This window comes from Aspergillus niger (assembly GCF_000002855.4).
Source record: "Aspergillus niger supercontig An12".
In the NCBI taxonomy this organism is placed as follows: domain Eukaryota; kingdom Fungi; phylum Ascomycota; class Eurotiomycetes; order Eurotiales; family Aspergillaceae; genus Aspergillus; species Aspergillus niger.
The window spans coordinates 913,270-931,121 of record NT_166527.1 but is presented as its reverse complement, the minus strand read 5'-3'; the positions used below and the strand labels follow the sequence as shown (position 1 = coordinate 931,121).

Below are 17,852 nucleotides of genomic sequence, written 5' to 3'. Positions count from 1 at the left end.
TGATAGTTGAAGCGCATTAGAACAGAGACGCCTCTAAGGGAGTGAGTGGTAAGGGATGATCTCCAGGGGTATTTATGTCCGTAGAACCTTTTCCCTGAGAAAGTCACTATAATCACAGTTGTGAGTCCAGTATTGTGAAAGTAAGAGGAAAGTAAAGATAAAGGCCATTGACGTAGTATGGCTTCTGAAGAGACTAAGAACTGGCGAAATGAGTCAGTCCAAAGTAAAGATAGTGTCATCTGACATGATTACAAAACTGAAGAGATTTAGAATAATGAGTGAGGTGAGAACAAAGGAATTTGAGATACCCCAGGAATTTTGACAGGTGAGTCTTCCCTGAGACGTAACCCAAGCCAAGTCATTCAGTATCAGGAGCATGCTAACGGAATTTATCAATGAGGCTAATCATATGACCAGTTCGACAGTATTCGTCTGCATGCTTCTGTAGTAACATCGTTCTCGATTCAAGTTGAGCTTCACACGATATACTCTTAGATACTGTCTGTTATGTCCTTCAGATCGGTTCATTGGTCCATATCCATAGACGATTGTGCGGATCTGGACTGAAGACATGGAAAATGTCGTTCAGTAATGCACATTCTGTTCTGGCCTGCCTCAGGCTGCTCTATGAACGTAGTAAACATTATAGATCCATGAACTAAATCCAGCGTACTAGCATAAATACTATCAATATCTGTCTACTGAATATAGGGCCATAGTGATCTAAAGCCACTTAAACAACGCCAAAGCCACTTGCCAGGCGCAAAAGATCAGGCATTAAGTGCAGTTTACAACTTGCTCCAGGTTTACCCTTCTAGAAGATATCAAAAGCACATATTAACCAGGTCGCACACGCCGAGCAACCGCTCACGAAGTCCGGCTTTGGCGTCTCGGTAACGCAAGCCTATGAATCATCATCATTGCAAGGGTTGTATAACTAGCTTCCTTCCAGAAAGCGCATAACAGACCGACACTGTAAAGCCGCCAAGTCAAAGTTCCCCCTTGCACTAACACATGCCATGGAAACGGAAAACGTCCTCAAGCGAAAGAGAATACAAGCCAACACACAAAGCAACATTAGCCGGAACAGAAGCAAAGGCCCAATTCTATAAGAGCCGGACGAGAAGAAAACGCCGATAAATGCAGGCCAGAACCACACAAAAAAGCGTTTTATCATAAATTCGTCTCTCATATGTGATACAATGAACCACCGCGGAGGCGTCACCGGACGCAGGTCTCACGGAGATCCTGCCAGCCCCATCTCCGAATCACTGGCCATGACGGAGTTATCCTCCCAATCTTCTACAAAGGACGAGGTCAGTGGCTGAACTGGATATGGATGGAAAGGCAATCACAACTCACCAGATGCTAGCTCTTCTGGGACGTCAGCAATAAGGTCCTCGACAGCTGTAATGGTTTCTGTATAGTCCTTCGTTAGTAGCAATAAACCGAACATGATTCTTAGACTAACGTACCCTGAGCTTGTAGAATAGCCTCCTGGTCTTCTTCACTGTCACCAAAATACGTACTTAGGCAATGTTCCACCACAGTGCGAATGGACTCCACAGCTCTGGGCTCAATGCCAGAGCCCGGGACATTGACGTATGCTTTCCGCAATCGGTTGATGCTTGCATGCACCAATTTCTTGGCTACTTCGGCCTGGCGTGTCTGCCAATCGTCGTCTACCTCTTCTGCTTCGCCGCTGAACAGGATCTGGCGAAGGACGTCCAGCGTCATGTTTCGAACCCCTCTATCGGGGAAAGTTAACAAGGGAGGAGCCCAGTCTGGGACCATATCAATGAGATTGTTCAAGAACCAAGCTTCATACAGTCCAAGCCGATCGTTGCGACTGCCCATAACGCTTGTGAAGAACGCAATATGCTCTCTGCCACCGCTATCATTGATAGAATCCACCCCTTTGGCGACAAAGTCAATCAGACTGACGATTCTAGCCTCGTCAGGGCCTCGTCGACAGAATATCAAGGTTGCCTCTAGGAATGGAGCGCAAAGACTGGCTGGTGCCAGCCTGAGGCCTTCTTCCAGGGTCCTACAGATTGGATCCATAAGGCCAGCATCAGGCTCTGCGTCCACAAAAAGAGTAACGATATTCCTGCTTGCCGGTGGACTGCTGTTGTGCGTGAGAACTGTTGTCAGAAATGACAACTCATTGCTCTTCCCCAGCGGCCGAATAAAGATGGCTTCCGACATTGTAAGTGTGTACCTGCCATCTGGCAAGGTTCGTCGTTTGTCATCTTGACTGGGCGGCACAGTGAGGTCAATGCGTGCTAATAGGTAGGCTAGGAGATCCATGAGTCTTCTGTATGAGAAGCGCCTGCCTTTCTCCATGAACTTAATGATGAAAGCGTACTGCCGTCGCAGTCGCTTGGAGTCCTCGTGGTCAAGCCAGACAATTTCAAGGCACTTGAGAAGGAACCCATTATTGAGAACTATGCCAGCTTCGTATTGCCCAAAGTTTGCAAGCATCGACAAGAACTCGAAATAATCATCCCAAGAGCGGCTCGCGGTATGCAATGTTGACCACAGGCTTTCCAAAGTTCGCACCACATTCTCAAAGCTATTCGAGTATCTCATCTTCCAAATTTCCCTCTCGATATCCTCATCATCCGCGTTTTTCTGAAGATCTTGGAGTTTCGAAAGGGAGCAGATTATGAGCCTTATCGAGTTGCTGCGGACGGCGGGATGGGGACTCCTTAAAATCAAATTGCGGGTTGCTGACGGCTTGTTTTCGAACCACTGCATGACTCTATAAGCCGCCTTTGGTACCTCGGCAATGACTGTGAACATCAGTGTCACAAATGCGTCCAGGCCCAACGGCTCCCTTGACCTCGAAAGTAATTGTTCTAGTGTATCCATGGCAATGAATACCATAGACTTATCCAATTTTGCCTTGGCATCACTCCTGGGTCCCTGCTCATCAACAATCATGGAAAGCAGGTATCGAACGAAGAGAGAGTGGTATGGGTCCATCAGACAGTAGACACGGATGAAAATTTCGTTCTCCATCACGATATGGTTTGCGAGTTCGATGGGCAAGGGCACGCCCACAGGGTGTTGAGGCTTTGTTGGTTTGTAGACCGCCTTCTCTGCCTCCATGCTAGAAGCACGTTGATAGAACAGCATGTAGGCGTTCCACACCTTGTTGAACCGGACCTGGCCCATGGCCGAGGACTGCATGGGGTCGTTGTGGCCACCGAAACACTGGTCAGCAAGTTTTGCTTGGTCAAATCGGCTAACATCAGAATCATTAAACTCGACCCAGGAGCCCCCTGTCCCAGAAGTAGGTCTCTCACGGATGTAAGAGTAGTAGTGGCCCGATTCAGCCGTACCACTGTGAACCAAGACACCAACGAGTTCAAAAATGTCCTCCTTTACTTCGGCTGTCTGATCTGAAAGGTATTCAACTTTGAACGGGCTCATGTCAATAAACTCTGGGAACTGGAATTCATCGTTGATCTTGCTTCGCAACATCGTAACCATGTCAAAGTCGAAGCGCTTCAAATGGAATATTAGATTGTCAGGCACGTCTTTCAGGCAGGCCCGTTTGACTGCATCGACGTGGCGCCCACATGATGTGCAAGAATACTTGTTATCTGTGGAGACAATACCGTCAGTGTGGTGTCCTTGTATTTATCTGTTCAATTTCACTTACCTCCCTGCATAATCTCCCCCTCAACGTAGGCTTGTAGACTGTCTTCGAGGCTCGCTTTGTCTTTGATTTCGCACTGAATAGCGGAGAACGGTTCAAGGCGCTCCGAGATATGGGGGCATTCTTTGGACTTGATTTGCTGAACCAGCTGGCCACCGTAGAATGACCGAAATCTTTTCTTACTCTCGTTGTCTGAGATCTGAGCCTCCCATCTGTCGAAAAGAAGATTATAGAACTCATCGACATCCATTTGAATAGTGACGTCAATGGGTTCGTTGTCATAGGTGCGTATCGTGTCGACAAAGGCCTGCGAGTCAACGCTCTTGCTCCAGGTCTCCTGCATGTGCCCAAACAACTTCTTCGTCTCATAGAGCAGCTTCTGAGAGCCGTCCGGGTCCTCAAGATTGAGCTGCAGCATGAAGTCACGAAACCCAACGTTCATGAAAAGCTGAGTCAAGAGGGAATTCAAGTAGCAGGTGTTTGAGAGGTTTTTAAGCCCCGCATAACCTTCTGGAGATCGGAGCATTTTGTAACGGTCGAAGCCCCAAGCAGGAGAGTAGGTGTAATCTGTTGATCAGGATATCAGTCAGCAATGATACAGGCAAGAGCAGGAAAAACGCAGGAGTACAGACAGGAGTACAGACCTAGCGGAATAAGATCCTCAAGACGCTCCACGATTGTGGAGTAGTTGTTCACATCGAGCCTGCAGAGCTGACATAGTATACCATACAGCTCCTGCCTGGTTTGTGTGTGCATGACAGGAACTTGAGGTACAATGAGGTCGGTGGGGGATGAGGAAAGGTCGGGGAAGAGATATTGATCGAACAGGCTCTCCGCGAGATCGCTGGCAAAGTCAGTATAGAATAATGGACGCGACTGCGGCCATACTTACAAGGTGTCAACTGTGGTATCGTTAGAACTTGCCAGCTCCAGGCATATTCTCAGAAGACGAGCGAAGCCCAAAATGAGATGGTCTACAGGCTCACGACCAACAAACTATAGGAAGGTTAGCAAATTAGCAACTAAAGAGTAGGAAAAGTCAGACCTCTTCTGTTCGATGGCGCAGCATGGTAGTGCTCCATTGCTTCAGATATTGGCTGAATGAAAGGTCGTGCGGTGATCTCTCAGCAACGGAGCGGAAAACCAGGTTGGCAATTTCGAGAAATTCCTGACATTGTGCTGCATAATCTAGCGTTGCGGGGAAAGTCTTGTCAAAAGCAGTCCAGATCTTTGCAAGGATCTCAATTCGAATGGCATTGTCAGGAGCTGGTGTGTCTTGTGTCTCTTGTGTCTCCGAATCGATTGGCTTCGTCGATTTCCTGAGTAGTTTGGAAGGACTACAGGTAACAGCAATGTTCTCTGCAATGCCTTTCCGGATGGGCTGACGATGTTCCTTCAGAAGAAGAGAGCAAAGAAGTTCATCAAAGTGCGGCTGTTCTTTGACAGCTTCCCAAAAATCTAGGTCCCGAACTGAGCCCTCGGTCAGGACGGCGAACGAGTTACAGATTAGCTTAGCAATGCTTGTTTCCGAAGAACAAGAAATAGGAAGAAACCGCGCAACTTCCATAAAATGGAAGAGTCGTTGAGCCAATGCCGTTGGATTCGGGACCACCGGCGCTTCACCAGGAATAGCTGGTCGTACCAGAAGCGCGTAAAGGAGGCACTCGACCATGTGCGTTGCAAATAAAAGTTTGGTGGGGCTATCTTTCAAGCCATCTGCCATCTCAGACCGTGTCAAGGCAGAGACTAGGACGCGGATGCTGTGGGATACATAGTCTTGGTTTGGTGATGCCTAACGACGCGACTTGATTAGCCAAGTACACCACAGGGATATCATACTCTTACCTCGAGAGTCTCTTCACGTAACGAAACTGAAAGCGCATTGACTGAATAAAGGAGGCTGAACGGCTTGTCCATAGGGAACATTTCATCCTCAGTCTTGTCCGTCGACTTAACCAACTCCAGAACCCTGTCCTGGGGAGGGAAAACGATGAGAAAGTCATATATCTAATAAAATGAATCAGTACTCAGCCGACAGTTACCGAAAACAAATAAGAAAGGTGATATTCGCACCTCGCGTGCTAGATGATCCTCGAGGACAAGGAGATCATAAAGGTCGTCAAAGTGTTTCAGTACTTCAGAATCAACCAGGGTCAGAGATTGGCGTCTACCAGCCATGGCCAATTCACGACTTTCTGGGTCCCGACGGATAAGAAGTAGGCCCGAGCCGAGTTTGAGGTCCCGAATGGTAATGCCAGGCTTTTCAAGAAGATCGATCCTCTGTCCACCAGAGATCGTACTGAATTTGGTGAAACCTGTGACCCGCACGAGAGTCTCTGCAAGCTCCGCAGCGGTTGACAAATCCCCGATGTGCAATGAGCGAACTTTAGACTGGGTGCCTCCATTGAATGTTTGGTAGCGGATATCGATTGCGTCCCCCTGGACCGGTTTACCGGGTGAATCAAGAGGCAAGCTCTGCGGTGGACTATACTGAGGACGACACCGTAGCCCCTGCAGGAATCGGCGAAGAAAAAGTAATGAGCGGCTAAATCTGAGCTCTTCCGCCTTGACATCTTTATCGGATGCAACTGCGTCCATGGATACGTCCTGAGCCGTGTCTGAGCTGTCGTGGTATGCCTTCAGCCTCGACGCCGCAGATTTGAGCTGATCCACACAACGGTCCACCAGAGCGATGTGGGTAGCCTCAACAGCCGAACGTGGAGACCGGTTGATGATGCTATGATCAAGATAAACCTCAATTGCAAAAGTGATCGCGTCAGTTTCAATTGTACCAGGGGGGGCCGTGAGAATAAAGCTCCATATCCGGTCCATTCCCGGTATCGCTACCACCTCGTTCTCGCCAGCGATTGACGGGGGGTTGAACCGGACCTCATAATTGATTGTCTGCTTCGCGAACTGAAGAACCTCCGGAAGATAGTCTTCAGCGGGCGAGAGCTCGGGTAGGTAGACCTGAATACAGCGCTCAATGAATGAGTTTGCTTGGGCGCTACACCGGGTAGTTCCGCAGAGCATGTCCCATAGGGCGCGTCTGCCCTGCTGCGCAAGAGACTTCGACATGAAGACTCTGCGCCAAAGCAGATCACCGAGGTCCGGGGTTATTGAGTCCGAGACCATATTGATGATCCGGGCCAGCATATGGACCCTTGACGAGAATCCGGTTAGAGAAAACGGATCAGTAAAGTCGGTCTGGTTCATGTCCACTGTATGAGCCAACTCTGTGATCACCAAGCGAGTCAGATCGAATTCCTCGGCAAGCTTGCGGAGTTCCAAAGAATCATTGCTGGGAAGAAGGGCGTTCAGAGCCTGGATGCTGCCAACAGTAAACTGGTTCATCTCAGCGATGTCTTTAAGGCACTGCTCATATATCTCCATTTTGTCCACCTCACTCAGACCGATGTCCATGAAAGAACTCAGCTGGGCAGCCGCGAACTTCTGAAGAAGGGCCTTGTGCTCGACAGGGAAGTCGTTGGCACCAGCACTCTCACGGATCAAACGCACACACAGACGCAGGGGAATTGCATCCACATGAATCTGGTCCTGGGATTCACGATGACTTCTATCGCTGCATTTTTCTCTCACCTGGTGGAGCAGCTGTTCACAGAAGTCTACCATTCGTGCGTCAAAGCGCGCCAACGGAAGATCTAGCAGCTTCGAGCACACATAGACCAACGCAGGCGAATTCGAGGTATGCATCTGGAAAGTCTTGCTCAACATTCCCAACACCTCGGATACAGTTCGAGGATCTGGGCTTTCTGTTACTGTCTCCCATATCGTGTCTGTGTCCGCATCGGTATATGTAGCTGTGACGACCAGGAACCCGACAATGTTCCCACTTCTGCTGATGAGCTGAGGGTGAGAATCAATTCCCACAATATACTCAACGATCCGATTGTGTCGTAGAAAGCCCACAAGATATTGAACCACAGGGTGAACTTTGTCTGAGGTATTTCTGTGGATATGTTGCCTCCAGATATGGACGAGTTCTGCTTGCATTGTTTCCACGCCATTAACACGCAGCTCCATGCGCCCATCCATGATGTGCTTCTTCAGGACGCCAAACTTCCAACCGTAGAAGATGATAGATGAACGATCCTCGGGTGTTACATCTTCTGGCAGTTCTATCGCGAGATCCTCAGCGATTTTTGAAGCAAGCTCTAGATCACGATCGCATAGCGTAGTGTAGGAGAAAGCTATGTGGCGTAGCATGGATTCGCTCGTCTCACTCGACACCCAAGGAGACTTTTTGGTTATGTGAAACTGGTATTTCTCGTCTGCGGCGCGGATCAATGGGTAAGCACGCCTCAGAGTGCGAGAGTAAATGGAGGAAGTTATTAAAGTATCATCCGCGCGATACCTGCGCCGTTCGTTCCCTGAATCTATTAAATTATGCACGATAGTAACTATCGCGATCAAAGACGTTGAAAGTTGAGACCAGCGGGTAATGAGATTCAGAACGCAGGCGGCATGATCGGACAAGTGATGGATGATGTCTAGCGCAGCAGCGATCTGATCGTTCGTACGAGCGACCAGATTCGCTACGTCCGATCCGTGTATATTCTCCATGGTGCGGAAGAACGGAATATTGGCCAGCTGCAGAATCCAACCCAGTGACACCAGGTAGGATTTCGACAATGGGTCTGATAACTGAGCCTCTGCGTCGTCCACAGCCTGGGTCAAGAAGATGGTATCTAGGTCAATAACATGAACCGCCAAATGTGCGAAATCCAGGAAGAACTCTTCTAAACAAGCCCATGCCCCCCGCCCCTCATCCGGCAGGAACTCCACGCTAAGAAGATGTTAGTACTCGGGATGTGCGGGGTTGATCGACAAACTTCGTAGAGTGTCACCAAGGCGAAAACAAGTAGAAGCCACTTACACTCTGCGCAACAAGCTATCCACGACGGTGGGTAGCTCCTCCCAGAAGTCCCGGTCCTCCGCCAACACTTCAGGGGTTAACTGATCCAGATTGTTCGCGACGTCGTCGAACCAAGCTTTCACGGCAAGAAATACTGGGATATCATGTTGGGAGCCTATGGATAAATGGTTAGACTTGGCACGGCAAGAGCCAGTATAAGGCAATAGAGGAAGCGCTTTACCTTTCTCAATAATCGCACAAATCTCCTCCAGATTTTCCCGCAGCTCATTTCCAATGATCAATCTGGGGAACGTCTCCGTCAGCGGCGGCTGGTCATGCAGCTGCACTACCTCTGGGGTTTCCGGTTCGCGCATCGCCTCCCCCAACGACTTCCAGCTGGAGGTATTTGGGTCCTGATCCATATCTTCCAAGTCTGCCACCTCTATCTCTGGGCTCTGTGTGGGCGACGATGATAGCGATATGGCGGTGGAAGCGTCGAGGCCGGTCTCGCCTGCTGCGGATTGGGTGGGAAGATCACCACCGCTAGGATGCTCGACCGGGGAGTCACCAGGCTTAGACGCCATGTTGTCGGGTACAGGGGACTTCAGCTTGATGACCACTCGGCTGGCCGGGCGAGAGGAGGGAGAAGCGTCCTGACCCGTTGTGGCAGGAGCATCCGGGATGTCGTTGGGGAATCGAGTAGCGGCAGTTTCGTCGGGAATGGACCTAGACTCACAGGTACCACTCCCACTGTCGAGACGAGGGCGTTTCCGAGTGGATTGAGGATCCGACTCTTCCATGGGATGACCGAGGGGACGCGTCGAATCAATCGAGGAGGTTGTTTCAGGCGGGGTGCTAGAGCTGTCTAGCGGGGCAGCTGCCATGACATTTTCTTAGCCCGGCCGATGGGGGACGCGACAAGACTGTGAATGGAAGGGGGAAAGGATTGAATCTAATTTGGCTCTAGGGGCGAATTGTAAGAAGGAAGAAAATGACGGCAGACCGAGCGCCCGCACACAAGGGAAGTAAAATGTGTGTGGGAGAGGAAGAGCAAAGCCGGGTTGCGGATAAGAACAATGCGGGAAATAGGAATCCAGCTGAGAGGGAGGGGTGGCAGAGGCAGCGATCGGGGAAGCGATAGCTGTTCGGACACCCAAGAGGAATAGAGAGAGTGTGTGAGAGAGGGCAGGTCGATGACCGACCAAAGCTGAACGAACAGCTACTAGCTGGAGAAGGGATGGCGGGATGCGGAGCAACTGCTTCAGGTCAAATGCGACAGTGAAGAATTGAGATGGAGGATGAGCAGAGCAGAAGAACTAACTGAAAGGTCCAGCTCTGACGTTGCGGTGGAGCAACGGATTGGCGGGTGTCCAGGGCGAATCGGGGATCGGCCTGGAAGGGTTGGAAAAAAGATGAGAATATGGATAACGAACTTTCTTCTTTACTCTCTTTTTCTTCTTTTTTTAATCTTCTTTCGATCGACCTATTTATCATTCTTCTAGTTGGTCCTTCTTGTAACATATCTCTAATTAATAAAATTGTCTTTTCATCTTTATTTCGGGAATATTCCGTCCATCATCTACTACTACTCCATGATACATCCCTTTTTGGTTTTCACCTGCAGCGCTAGAAGATAGTAAGTTAGCTTTGGTTGGTGGGGGGAGAAGCCAAGATTGCATCTGCCTAGTATTAGGAATAGTAAGTAGTAGTATTGTCGCTACTGTTACCTGGAAGCTCCCTCAATCCGGTTCGCTGGATTAATTGTGCTACCAATTTTCATCTGTATGCGTAGTAATGGTTCCCTCGTTGCTCACGCATGGAGTGAGAATGGACTCGGTCTGGACTGCCAACAAAGCGAAGATCACCCTGAGGGGGGGAGAATATGAATTGAACCGAATACTGGACAACAGGATTAATTAACACCCAAGTAAACTAAAATCCATCGGTGCCATTGGGCCCAGACCAAATAAGGACGCATAGCAAGCAGCCGCCCATCCCAATGCTCTCGTTTCGTTAAGAATTTCACCCAAACGCTTGTGTTACGGTTGGCTGGTACTTCTGTCATCCGCGGAAAGACATCAATAACGTCAAAGTGTTCCTATCGGACATTTGTTTCATTTCGTGCATGCCTCAATTTCTGGTGATGGCTTTCCCCTGCCTTTGACTTCCCATTGTCCCCACCAGCCAGCCCTAGGAGAAATTCNCCAAGTAGACGGAAATATTTGAGAGGAGGCGCCAGGTTGAACGGTACTGCCAGATGTATGCCAGCTGAACCTACAGTGAAAGATAGTTAAGTCCACAGAAGTACCTAGCGAAGGTACCTACTACCTGTCTACCTTTTCACCTGCCAGCTGTACTTGGATAGGCAGGGGAGCTGCAGGGGCACATCGTGATCGCATTCCTCCCCGCCGCTTAGGCGAGCCAACCTCCATCTGCCTCCATCTGCCTACTCCAAACCCAGCTAGAGCCCCTCTCTTGCCCTGGAGCTTAATTGCCCCCCATCTCCACTTGAAGCTTTCCAGCTCATTTCCTAGCGTGGGGTTATCTCCCATCACGCCCAGCAAATCAACCAACCCATTATTGCTAATTAGTGCGTTCCGACTCGGGCACCGTTGTCAAGTGTCAGCAGCCCATTCTGCCTGTTTCCAGGGCCCTTTTTTCTCCGTCCCCACTGTGCTGTCGATCATGGTGAATTAACACCCCAACCCTGCGCGTCGGGGACGTAGAGAAGAATGTTTGTGTGACTTGTGCCGAGTCGGCAGATCCCTGTTTATGATAAATCTATTTATGTACGATCGTTGGGTAATTTCAGTGTTCAAGTGCAAAATTAACCACGACCGACCCAACCCTATTTTAGATGCATCGCTGGGAGAGCATAAGCAACTAACAAGATCCAATTACTCCTTCATTGAGGTCTCAATCTTGCGAATCACTCTCGCTGGGTTTCCCACAGCCAAATGAAATGCGGGAACATCCTGACATAGCAATCATCGTTATCAGCAAAGACCATTTTCGACCCTCACACAAAATACCAGGAATGGTAAGCTGTCTCGAACTCACCTTGGTCACCACACTTCCAGCCCCAATAACCGCACCTTTTCCGATCGTCACTCCCGGCAACACAGTCACATTCCCTGCGAGCCAGCAATCCTCACCAATATGTATTTCTTTGCCTGATTCTGGACCTTCCGTTCCATTGCGCACGGCCGGATCAAGAGGGTGCGTGCCACTATAAAGACTGACCTTGGGACCGAACAAGGTGCGCGCCCCAATGGTCACCAAGCAGGTGTCGATAATAACACAGTCGAAATTGATGAAGGCGCCTTCTCCCACCTTCACATTGTACCCGTAGTCCATGCGAATGGGAGGCTCGATCCAAGGATGCTTCGCTAAGAGCTTATCATCCTCGGCGGGATCCTGACTGGGAGGCGGGAGAGGGGTGGTATCACCCACGATGCTGTTCCTGTCAGCCCGGCTGTATCCGCCATGCCGTGGACGACTGTTCCATCCGTGTGGAGCCTGCCGTGCTTGTATTCCGGCGTGGGGAGCATATACTCGATTATGTTCACTTACTCTTTCCACAACTCGAGGGACTGTCGACGAGACACGTCACCTGCATTGTTGAAGCGGCGACAGGCACTGGCGCAACGCGCTCGATCAGCTGTGAGATCGGAGACGAAGGCATGGTAGAGCTCGCCGCGGCGCATGCGTTCTCGATTCTCTTGCAGATCCATGGTTGTCTTTCGAACGGGACAGCCGGACAGTAATTCCTTTGTTGCGTTATCAAGGCGGGGGTGAATCCGGAGTTTAGTCGGGACTTGCACTGCGGGCCGTCAGATGGATGATGGATCTTAGTAGACTTTACTATTTCTGATTGCCCTGGCCTGGCAGCAACAGGATTTCTATGCCATTGATTCATAACATGATAATATGGACTATAAGATACAGTGAAGTATGACTGCAAGCTGTCTGGAGATAACCTATTCTACTTGCCGTATCGCCAGCATCCTTCAAGTTATCATTCAGGACACACAACCCTCCAACATAGTATAACAATTTGTCCAAAACTTGATCGCAATATCTTCAATTTAGCATCTATCAACTCTCTCCATGCCAATCCCACAAGACTCATCAAATATCTCCTGTAGAATAAGTCACTTTTCCTCTCGCGCAGCGACCCATCACATTACCACAGACCAAGTACCCGCAACCCACCAATCAGAAGGCTTTCCGTCGGAGCTCCTCCGCATTGGATCGCAATTAATATTGTTCTCCAAAACTCCCGCGATTGTTCACAACTGCATATAAACATCACCCAGATCCCTCTTCAGCATGACAATCCCTTGACAACACCAGCAGATCTTCTCTCACCACCAACATCAACCTCCACTGCACCCAACAACAACAACCACCACCACCACCACCACAAGAAGAACAACAATGTCCCACTCCCCTCCCTCCCCCTCTCCCTCCCCATCCCCATCACCACCATTTCGCCCATACCGACCACCACCACCCACCAACAACCACAACCACACCACCACCTTCGACACCTCCATCCTCCCCAACGGCTCCAAATCCCTCTCCGCCATCTCCATCCGCGCCTACCTCCTCGGCACCGTCCTCGGCGTCTCCACAACCCTAACCATCCTCTCCCTCCTCTACGACCCCCTATACACTCCCCTCTGGCGCATCCCCTTCTTCCTCTCTTCTCTCTCCCTCTTCCACTTCCTCGAATACTACACCACCGCCGCATACAACACCCACTTCGCCACCGTCTCCGCCTACCTCCTCACCTCCAACGGCTGGGCCTATAACATCGCCCACGGCTCCGCGATCCTCGAATGTCTCCTCATGCATACATATTTCACCGCCCGCCCGGTGCCGTTATACCTCCCCTCCTCGCTTACGACCTACCAAGTAGCCGTTGGCTTACTGCTGATGGTCGTGGGCCAGACGATCCGCAGCGTGGCCATGGCGCAGGCGGGCAGTAACTTTAATCATACGGTGCAGGTTACCCGACGGGAAGGGCATGTGCTTGTCACCGGGGGTGTGTATAGTGTGTTGAGACATCCGAGTTACTTTGGGTTCTTTTGGTGGGGGTTGGGGACCCAGTTGGTTCTTGGGAATGGGGTGTGTTTTGTAGCGTATGCGGTTGTCTTGTGGAGGTTTTTTAGTGGGAGGATTTGGAGTAAGTCCTACTTCTTTTTCTTGCTTTTGGTTTTGGGGGTGTGTGCTAATCGATTTGTGATAGGGGAGGAGAAGTTCCTGGTTGCCTTCTTTGGGGAGGAGTATGAGCGGTATAGGAAGAGGAGTTGGGTGGGGATTCCGGGGATTCATTGATTGTTTGGATTGGGATCTTTGATATGATACATATATTGTTTGTTTCTCGTGGAGTACTGGACAGGGAGGTATGGAGGGATTGTATAATCAAGTGATTAGTATATAATATGCAGTAAAAGAAAAGTGGATTTCATCGCTAAATGGCAAAGGTATAAATGCTCCGTGGACGCCGTGGCTATCGTGACCCATGCTGTACAATCACACCCCTATATACAACCCCACAGATAACAGAGGGAGAAGCTAAAGCTTACTCTCCCTCGCCACCGCACCAAGAGCACCACTCATATACGCCCCCTGTTCCTGTCCCTGTCCCTCAGCCTCATCATGCCTATGTTCCGCATCGGCCCCGAAGTCATCCCCATAAAGAACGAGCTCCCTCCCACCACGCGTACTCCACCACGTGACGCAGAAATGCGCCCGTTCAACATCCATCTCGCCGCTACTCAGCGCCTCCCAGAACCGTTCCACGCATTGCTTATGCATATCCGGGGTCTTGATGGTGTTGAGCAAGTGCGCCGTGAGAGGAAGCCACTCCTCAAGGTNTTCGACGCGCAANAAACAGAGACTGTCAATAAGCGCGAGGGTCAGGGCTGCTTGTTCCGACACGGGCGGGGATTTGCCGAGGTCGGGGCCCTCGAGTTGCGTCGATGTTGGTTCGGGGAGTAGTTGGTCGGATGCGTGGAGTGCTCGGTCGTANAGAACTTCGAGGAGGGTGGATGGGAGGAGACGCTGGGTGTTGGCGGATTGGGGAGGGGGGTGCCGTGACTTGGATGACGGTTTTAAAGGCTAGTCGGAATTGACGGGCTGAGAGGTTTTCGGGGAATACCTGGAAAGGATTATTAGCTGGGGAACTCTAGGGATGGTGAGAAGGTAGCTTACAGAAAATAGGTTGTCGATGTAGAATGGGAGATGTTTGGCTGCTACGGCGGCGTTGTTCGGGATGGCGAATACGGCTAGGACCGTGCTGTGGGCGGCTTCGAAGATCTCGAGGAGATGGTTATTTCCGCCTGCTGGAAGGTAAGGAACGGCTGCTGCAACGAGAAGCTCTTCGCTGCATGCGGGTGATAGCAAGGGTGTAAAAAGCTCCGACGTGTTGAGGAAGAACAGGTCCAGGCATCGCTCGATAGGATGGTCGGGGATCTGGCCGAGCTCACTGGGCTTGATGCTTCTCAGAAAATTCTCGGCTAGATCGGGATAATGTGAGAGGATATCCACGGCTGTTAAGGTCACGAACATGTGCTGCGAAGAAGCGTTCTGGCCCATGCGGGATGATATGAAATAGAGATTCCGCAGAATATGGAGAACCTGCATGGATATGAACGGAGCACTGCGGTGAGCAGCCAATACAGGGTCGTTGATCACTCTTCCCAGGACAGCCCGGAGAACAATGACAATGGAATATAAGCAATTACGAAGCAGTCTCCAAAGTCCTGGGATGGTGGTCCTCAACGACTCGGCGTCAAGGAACTCAGCTTCCTCAGATTTGTCGACCTCCGATAACTTGTTGAGCCGCCACTGCACCATAAGTGTACGCACAAAGTCCGTGATGTGGTCCAAAGTCTGAGCAACCAGACCAGGGTCTTTTGCGTTTTCAATGGCATGCGCCATGAGCCGGGACAGAGGCCCTAGGGCAGACACGAGAGGACTAGATGAGATCGCCGTCACACGAGCAAACGTGTCAGACTGTGCCAACCACTGGAATTGCTTGCCAGGGGCTTCCACAATGTCTTTGTCCACAGTACCTAGGAAGTATCCTCCCTCCAAGCCTTCAGGTGATGCATAGGTGGCATTGACCATGACGGGTAGCAAGATGTCGTAGTCAAGCTTGCTCCTTTCGGAGTCCGATAGCAGTTCAAAGGAGTAGTTCAGAACCATGGTGACACAACGACCGTCAATCTCATTCCGGGGATCCAGCTCCTCGAGCGCAAGCTGTGCAGCCGTCACAAGCGCCCTTTCCAACTTACGCCGGACGTGCCACGGCAACCCCTGTCTGTTCTGTCCCTCGAATCCCAGCAGTAACCCCCCAATCAAGATTGTGTGTCTCCATCGCGGCGACTTATCATCCGCTCCATTGACAACAGCTTTAACCCAGTCCTCACGTTCAATCTTCCTAGCCTTTGTGTAGGGTGTCCTCGAATCGTCAGAAGCTTCGCTTTGTACTATCGCGATGGCGGCTGTGTTGAATATGCTGAGGATCTTGCGACACGTGAGAAGATCGACAGGGCGGTCCCAAATTGCTGGGGTTGCTAGCAGCTGCGATGCGAGCAGAGTAATATTCAGAGGATTTCCAAGAACGGTCAAAAGGCTTGTCGCCGTGGGAAGCAAACTAGCGAAGTCGGTCAGTTGCGTCCGCGCAGCCGAGAAGCGGAGAGGGGGAGGCTATCATACGTGAAGACATCCTGAAGGTCAGATGAGTATTGAAGCGATCTCAGAAGAGCGCCCAAAGAGCGTTCAGTCGCCATAATGTCAAATGGGCGTCAATGGTGCAACCACGAAAGTGGACATTAGACACAACCCAAGTGAGACTGACAGAGAGAGAGGTATGGGAGATAACGGAAACCACCTGCTTCCAGTTGCCGCGGAGAACCCCAGATCACCTGCCGAGGTTCGTTGCGCCGAGAGCAAACAGTGCAAACCACGAGCTCCTCCGTTCCGAGCGGATCTTATCAGCTTCGCGACCCTTTCTGGCCTCCGTGGTATATGTCCGCATCAGTCGCGGTCGGCCGATTCACCTGGTCGTGCTCGTCTTATGACCCTACACTAATCCTGGTGGCAGTCCAGGTAGCCTTTTCGCAGCCAAATGGCCGACAATCGGGTTCCCATCAATTATCAAACGCCTNCTTTTCCGTCCCTCTACGAGCTCTTTCCGACGACCAGTACCGGTGCATACTATCTCTACTACAATAAGGATATTTGGCGTTTTACTCTATACTGGACCTTGATTTTCTATGGCGCAAGCCATCTACTGGTGGCGGCATGGGCCGTGGCCATGCAATGCCGGAGCTGGAAGGCTTGTCTTGCAGTTCCCTTGGTATACATGGTCATAGGTGGATTAGAGGCGCTTTTAGCGGGGAGCATCATTGGCCTCGTGTGAGTCCTCTTGATGCTACGTTCCATACTACTGGCAGCGAACTGACTAGTTGATAGCTTAGGTGCAGTTTACGAAGCGGGTAATTTCAGAATGTCGACCTGGATCCCCCTTTTGTGGGGTGGTATCAATGTGTTGGTCCTCATCCTATCTAGCTTCCCTATCCCAGGTGGATTATGACCGAAGGCAAAACCGAAGCCTAATCGGGATACTTTCATGATCACATAACATTTCCCTTACCTGCTGTGTCGATAGCAGGGACGGCTTTATCGACAAAATATGGCCGAGAGCGCAGGTCCTCATCGAAACCGACTATAATACATATTGTCCGCTGAAAGCCATCAAGGCCACACCAGAAGTCTAGCGACCTGCCATTTTGCCTCTTATCCAGACCAACCAAGTTATGAGCTCTATGGACCACAGCTGGAATCATCTTCCATATCCGTGATCGGGCGTACTGCTCCCTTGCAGGCCGGGAAGGCCCCCGGGCATGCCAGGAAAATTTGGCGGCGGAAAGTTCTGGGGCAGCGAGATTCCTTGAGAAAGAAGCTGCTTCTGCAGTTCTGCCAGGTCAACGTTCACCGGAGGTGTCCCCGACATAGCAGGGTGCATGGGAAACCCTGGCAGTCCCGTTGTGGGAGGGAAATTGTTCGGCTGAGGGGGCGGTTGATTGGACAAAAGAGCTGCTAGACGCCCAGGATCCATTTGCGGCATTGAAGTGGAAAACCCCGGCTGGGGTGGGGGCTGGGGAGCCCCAATTCCTGGCAGTATCGAACCCATCCCGTCTGGCTGTGGTGCGGCGCCGGGTGGTGCGAATTGAATTCCGGGAAGAGATGACATTCCGGCCGGTTTCTTCNATCGACCAAGCTCTCTGCCTC

General features: G+C 50.8%; 8 protein-coding genes across 8 annotated transcripts; 3 read left to right on the top strand and 5 right to left on the bottom strand.

The window, feature by feature from the left end:
• Positions 1 to 867: 867 nt before the first annotated feature.
• Positions 868 to 9,427, bottom strand: An12g03700 (uncharacterized protein; the record flags this gene model as incomplete). The annotated part of the gene is made up of 12 exons (XM_059750815.1): positions 868 to 945; positions 1,035 to 1,106; positions 1,209 to 1,261; positions 1,363 to 1,419; positions 1,476 to 3,611; positions 3,671 to 4,234; positions 4,312 to 4,511; positions 4,560 to 4,663; positions 4,713 to 5,459; positions 5,513 to 5,641; positions 5,741 to 8,474; positions 8,565 to 9,427. 12 exons carry the CDS (start codon positions 9,425 to 9,427, stop codon positions 868 to 870), a joined length of 7,737 nt encoding a protein of 2,578 aa, XP_059604413.1.
• Positions 9,428 to 9,573: 146 nt separating this feature from the next.
• Positions 9,574 to 9,825, top strand: An12g03690 (hypothetical protein; the record flags this gene model as incomplete). The annotated part of the gene is made up of 2 exons (XM_059750814.1): positions 9,574 to 9,653; positions 9,726 to 9,825. 2 exons carry the CDS (start codon positions 9,574 to 9,576, stop codon positions 9,823 to 9,825), a joined length of 180 nt encoding a protein of 59 aa, XP_059604412.1.
• A 494-nt stretch (positions 9,826 to 10,319) lies between these two features.
• An12g03680 (hypothetical protein [putative sequencing error]) lies at positions 10,320 to 11,095 on the bottom strand (the record flags this gene model as incomplete). Its single annotated transcript, XM_059750813.1, is given in 4 exon segments — positions 10,320 to 10,409; positions 10,507 to 10,601; positions 10,725 to 10,811; positions 10,888 to 11,095. Coding segments are annotated over 4 exon segments (480 nt in total).
• Positions 11,096 to 11,440: 345 nt separating this feature from the next.
• An12g03670 (uncharacterized protein) lies at positions 11,441 to 12,277 on the bottom strand (the record flags this gene model as incomplete). Its single annotated transcript, XM_059750812.1, has 3 exons — positions 11,441 to 11,518; positions 11,604 to 11,964; positions 12,117 to 12,277. The coding sequence occupies 3 exons, from the start codon at positions 12,275 to 12,277 to the stop codon at positions 11,441 to 11,443; spliced, it is 600 nt and encodes a 199-aa protein (XP_059604410.1).
• Positions 12,278 to 12,983: 706 nt separating this feature from the next.
• An12g03660 (uncharacterized protein) lies at positions 12,984 to 13,886 on the top strand (the record flags this gene model as incomplete). The annotated part of the gene is made up of 2 exons (XM_001395404.1): positions 12,984 to 13,734; positions 13,798 to 13,886. 2 exons carry the CDS (start codon positions 12,984 to 12,986, stop codon positions 13,884 to 13,886), a joined length of 840 nt encoding a protein of 279 aa, XP_001395441.1.
• Positions 13,887 to 14,126: 240 nt separating this feature from the next.
• Positions 14,127 to 16,348, bottom strand: An12g03650 (uncharacterized protein; the record flags this gene model as incomplete). The annotated part of the gene is made up of 4 exons (XM_059750811.1): positions 14,127 to 14,420; positions 14,491 to 14,712; positions 14,766 to 16,212; positions 16,275 to 16,348. The coding sequence occupies 4 exons, from the start codon at positions 16,346 to 16,348 to the stop codon at positions 14,127 to 14,129; spliced, it is 2,037 nt and encodes a 678-aa protein (XP_059604409.1).
• Positions 16,349 to 16,686: 338 nt separating this feature from the next.
• On the top strand, positions 16,687 to 17,154 carry An12g03630 (uncharacterized protein; the record flags this gene model as incomplete). The annotated part of the gene is made up of 2 exons (XM_001395402.3): positions 16,687 to 16,976; positions 17,034 to 17,154. 2 exons carry the CDS (start codon positions 16,687 to 16,689, stop codon positions 17,152 to 17,154), a joined length of 411 nt encoding a protein of 136 aa, XP_001395439.1.
• Positions 17,155 to 17,194: 40 nt separating this feature from the next.
• Positions 17,195 to 17,826, bottom strand: An12g03640 (hypothetical protein [truncated ORF]; the record flags this gene model as incomplete). Its single annotated transcript, XM_059750810.1, has 2 exons — positions 17,195 to 17,382; positions 17,433 to 17,826. Coding segments are annotated over 2 exons (582 nt in total), but the record flags the coding sequence as incomplete, so codon positions are not given.
• Between the last annotated feature and the right edge of the window lie 26 nt (positions 17,827 to 17,852).